Below are 5,164 nucleotides of genomic sequence, written 5' to 3' on the forward strand. Positions count from 1 at the left end.
GCAGCTGATCAATAATTCTCTCTCATCATTGATTGACTGCCTCCTGCACGCCCCACACTGGGAATTGAGCCCACAACCGGGGCATGTGCCCTGACAGGGAATCAAACCGTGACCTCCTGGATCATAAGTCAATGCTCAACCACTGAGCCACACCAGCAGAGCTTTTTTCCTTTATTTTATTTTGTTATTTTCCATCACCATTTATCCCCTCATACCCTCTTACACCTCCACCTCCCCACACGCAATCACCACACTGTTGTCAGTGCCCGTGATTTCTCTTTTTGCTCAATCTGTTGCGGGAAATCCCTGGTTGGGCTCAGGCTGCCTGTCGCTGTGTCCAATAATGAAGGCAGGGTTGAATCACATAAGGCGTTTATTGAGAAGGCCAGTCAACCAAGAAGACAGGGCACTTACAAACATTCAAATCCCGTCTTCCCAGTAAGGCGTAGGGGACAGGATTATAAAGGGAAGGGGTAGGATGAGGCAGCCCTGGAGGTCCGAGGATGTCAGCTGTTGTCCTTACTCATCAGGTGATGAGATGATGTTGATGAGATGATGTTTTGACTCCAGGTGGGTCGGTCTGACCCTGCTTATCAGTTCTGCTTGCTGGATTCAGAGCTGACTCACCTCCTTAATCGCTTCACACAGGCCTTGAAAAGGAAACTTAAAATGTAACCCCCTGTTCACATATAAGAAACTTAGCCCCCTAGTCACATAAGTATATGTGTTCTAAGATTTAAAATATGACTATTTTTCAGATTAATTCAGGTGCTCTATCAGATTATAGAACCCCCCTATTAAATCCCTCCACCCCTCTCCCTTTTTCACATCTCCCTCCCCCATCAGAGCTGTCTGCCTGTTCTACAGTGTGTTTTTATAGTTTGTTCTTTCTCTGACTGGCGTATTTCATTTAGCATAATGTTCAAATAAACTTACTTGTGAGGATACCTTAAGGAGACCCAAGCGAGACTCCACTTAAAATTTGTAAGCATGAGCCTGAGTGCCTTTGTCCACCGCTCCTCCGTGTTCAGGCGGGTTCTGATGGAGTAGAACTCACCGGCTCCCGGGTCTCCCATCAGGCCGTCCCCCACGTGGATGGTGTAGGGCATGCAGAGGGCGGGCTCGCCCTTCTCCGCTGCCTCCTTGAACTGCTGCATGCAGTCCAGGAAGGCCACCATCGCCTCGTCAAACTTGTTATCCACCAGAGCGCTCTGCCCCAACGTGCAGAACAAAGGCAGCTCCACGGAGTCATCTGTTAACGACTTCAGATAGGAGTGGTCTCCGCAGGGGCTGAGCCGGTACCTCTGAAACTGCAGGCCCACTGTGTTAGACAGGGCCAGGAGCAGCAAGGCCGTGTGCCCCCAGGCTGCATTGATCTCACTCCAGCTCCAGGGGACAGTGGGGTGGCAGCCCAATCTGAAGCTATTGATGATGGCCAGGGGGCCGTCACAGCAGATCTCAAACGCAGCCTTGAAGGCGTTGGTTCTCTTCAGCCAGGTGAGCTGGGTCTGGGCATACAGCAGCCGGTCCTCCACGCTGCACAGCTCATCCTGCAGTTCCAGTTGCTGCCGTTGCAGCTCACTGAGGTCCCTGTAGTACTGCCTTTCCTGCTGCTCCAGCGTCTCCGTCTCTGCCCGGGCTGCCTCCAGAGCCACAGCTGCCCGTTCTCGGTTCTTCTCCACCTCCTCCAGCTCCTGGACCAGCCTCGCTTCCTCCAGCTCCACGGCCTTCAGCTCCTCCTGCAGTGTCTCCCTCGCGTCCTCACTTAATCCATCCCTGGTCTCCAAACAGCGCTGGTAGTTCTGAATGTCAGATTCTGAGGCCCTGCGCTGGGTGTCCAGCTGCTCCAGAAGACTGTCAGTACAGCCCTCGCACAGGGGGTGGCCCAGCTCTTCACCGGCTAGGATGTCAAAGACACCGCTCGTGGCTCTCTGGATGCTACTGAGAGTCCTCGCAGAGCCCAGCTCCCCGAGCAGGGTGAAGTTGCTGGGACTGGACCAGGAAATCTCGTCCTCACTAAGGGTGGTCCAGCCAGAGGCACTCTCCTGCAGCTCTTCAAGGTCTGTCTCCATCCCGGAGGCAGAGCCTTCCTCCGGAGCCGCTCCTGGCTCCCCCTGGGCTGAGGGGAATTTCGAGGCTGCAGGTTCTTGGCTGAGGTCAAGGCCCAAGGTCTCCGAGGAACTAGTCCGCTTCAGGGGCCCACGGCAGAAATGGCACATGAAGCGGATGGAGGACATGGTGGAGGTTTTGACTTTCACCGTTGACTCTAAGTTTCCTCTGGCTCCCCTGTTACTTCTCCATTTATACTTTGTAAGGTCCCATAGGGGAGTGAGTTTTAAAATGCATATCTCATCTCTCTCCGCCTCAAACCTTACCCTCCCTTAGCTGTTTTAGATAAGGGAGTCTTTCTCAGTGGAAAATCCAATCATCTCACTTTCTTTAACATTTTTAAGACATATATTTTTTAAAAATCTATCTTTATTGATTTCAGAGAGGAAGGGAGAGGGAGAGATAGAAACATCAATGATGAGAGAGAATCATTGATCGGCTGCCTCCTGCATGCCCTTGACCAGAATCGAACCCTGGACCCTTCAGTCCACAGAGCCAAACCAGCTAGTGCTAAGGCATATCTTAAGAGTAATCTTTCTACACTTGATCTTAGCCAAAAGGCCGAGAAGAGATGAGAATAATCTTCCTAAACCTAAAATCTGATCATGGTACCTCCCTCCTTAAAATGTTTAATGCCCTTATCTTACAGTGGTTCTCAACCTTTTGGCCCTTTAAATACAGTTCCTCATGTTGTGACCCAACCATAAAATTATTTTCGTTGCTACTTCATAACTGTAATGTTGCTACTGTTATGAATCGTAATGTAAATATCTGATATGCAGGATGGTCTTAGGCGACCCCTGTGAAAGGGTCGTTCGACCGCCAAAGAGGTCGAGACCCACAGGTTGAGAACCGCTGCCTTAAGATAAGGTCTTAGCATCTTAACCTGATACCAAGGCCTCTGCCCATCTTTTCAGCTTCTCTTCTCCCTTCCTCCCTCCCTCCCTCCCTCCCTTCTTTTTTCCTTTCCTTTCTTCCTTCTATTCTTGTCATTCCCAATTTACTGTAGACAAATACTTTTGCAAAATACAATAGAAAAATCTTATGTCAAATTGCTACAGATGTCCTGGCCAGGTGGCTCAGTCGCTTGCCCCTCTCCTCCCCTCCCCTCCTCTCCTTTCTTTTCTTTTTTCTACTTTTAGATTCCCTGGACATCTTCCATTTCATAGAATGGGAAACTGAGGCATGGAGGTGGGGGTATGTGGCAAGGATCATGATATATAGCAGGTGGCCAAGGGGTCCCTGCGCTGGGGATTGTGCCTCAGGTGGGAGGGAGGGCTGAGAGGGCAGGTGTGGCCTGGGTTAGGGAGCCCAGGTGGGGGTGAGGGCGAGGGCCAGAGGGGTCAGGGCAGGCACGGAGAATGCCCTTCTCGTGGGAGGCGGCCTTGTTGATGAGCGTGGGGTACACAGTGGACGCCCCCTCATAGAGCACATCCTCACCGCTGAACATCTGGGAGATGGGTGTACCGGGCACAGCGGCTGCAAGTCTCGGTCCCTGGTTGAAGAGCTGGATGAAGTCCAGACCTGCTGCCACCAAGGCCCTCAGCCTGGTGAAAAGGTGGCCGCAGCACTCCTGGGCGGGGCGCAGCTCCGGGACTTGAAGAGACCCCAGCGAGACTGCACTTACAATCTGTAAGCATGAGTTTGAGTGCCTTTGTCCACGCTCCTCCGTGTTCAGGCGGGTTCTGATGCAGTAGAACTCACCGGCTCCCGGGGCTCCATCAGGCCGTCCCCAACGTGGATGGTGTAGGGCATGCAGAGGGCGGGCTCGCCCTTCTCCGCGGCCTCCTTGATCTGCTGCATGCAGTCCAGGAAGGCCACCATCGCCTGGGCAAACTTGTTATCCCGAGAGCGCTCTGCCCCCAGGTGCCAAGACTTGTGTCTTAATCACTATTCAACACCTGGCACAGTGACTGGCACAAAGTAGATGCACGCACAGTATTTTCTGATTAATGAGTGAGAATATCTATAGAAGTTCCAAAATGAAAGAGAAAGAAAGGAAGAAAGAAAGAAAGAAAGAAAGAAAGAAAGAAAGAAAGAAAGAAAGAAAGAAAGAAAAGAAAGAAAGAAGAAAAAAAAGGTCCTACTTTATGGCACCTTTTGGTGACTGCAAATAAAGAAGAAAAAAGTTTACAAAGGAAAAAAAATCAGATTGACTTAAGAATTCTCACCTATCAAAGCAATATTGTTAAGAAAAGGAGTTTAAGGAGATATCACTTCACCTGTCAGAATAGCTATCATAAATAAATCAACAAAAACAAGCATTGGTGAAATTGTGGAGAAAAGGGAACCCTTATGCAGTGTTGGGAATGTAAATTAGTGCAGCCACTAGAAAAGAGTATGAAGATTCCTCAGAACATTAAAAATAGAACTAACATGACCAGCAATTCCACTTCTGGGTATTTACCTGAAGAATTCCAAAATACTCCTTTGAAAAGACATATGCACTCCTATATTCATTGCAGAATTATTTACAATAACCTAAGTATCCTTCAATAGGTGAATGGAATATTACTCAGCCATAAAAAAGTGAAATCTTGCCATTTGTGACAACATAGACCAGAAGGTATTATGTTAAGTGAAATAATCATACAAAGAAACACAAATACCATATGGTTGTACTTACATGTGGAATCTAAAAAACAAACTCTGATACAGAGAGGAACTTGATGGTTGCCAGATGAGAGAGGGGTTGGGGAGGTGGGGGGGGTGTGAAAAGGGAAAGGAATTAAAATGTACAAATTGACAGTTATAAAAAAAAACCCATAGGGATGTAAAGTATAGCATAGAAAATATAGTCAATAAGTATGGTGCCAGATGGTTATTATATTTATTGGAGGATCACTTTTTAAGATACATGTCTAACCACTATGCTGTACACCTAATATAATCCTATCTAATAAAAGAGAAACATGCAAATTGACCATAACCCCGACACTCTTCCCATTGGCTAATCAGCGTATCCTTATGCAAATTAACTGCCAACCAAGATGGCGGCCGGCAGCCAGGCACTGAAGCGAACAGGAGGCTTGCTTGCTCCAGTGATGGAGGAAGC

At 48.6% G+C, this 5,164-nt stretch overlaps 1 protein-coding gene across 1 annotated transcript; it reads right to left on the reverse strand.

Annotated features, from left to right (window-relative positions):
* Positions 1 to 843: 843 nt before the first annotated feature.
* Positions 844 to 2,426, reverse strand: LOC102244808 (beclin-2). The gene has a single exon (XM_005863986.2). The coding sequence runs from the start codon at positions 2,235 to 2,237 to the stop codon at positions 933 to 935; it is 1,305 nt and encodes a 434-aa protein (XP_005864048.1). The 5' UTR covers positions 2,238 to 2,426; the 3' UTR covers positions 844 to 932.
* Positions 2,427 to 5,164: the final 2,738 nt, after the last annotated feature.

Source organism: Myotis brandtii, unplaced genomic scaffold, assembly GCF_000412655.1.
Source record: "Myotis brandtii unplaced genomic scaffold, ASM41265v1 scaffold182, whole genome shotgun sequence".
Lineage (NCBI taxonomy): Eukaryota > Metazoa > Chordata > Mammalia > Chiroptera > Vespertilionidae > Myotis > Myotis brandtii.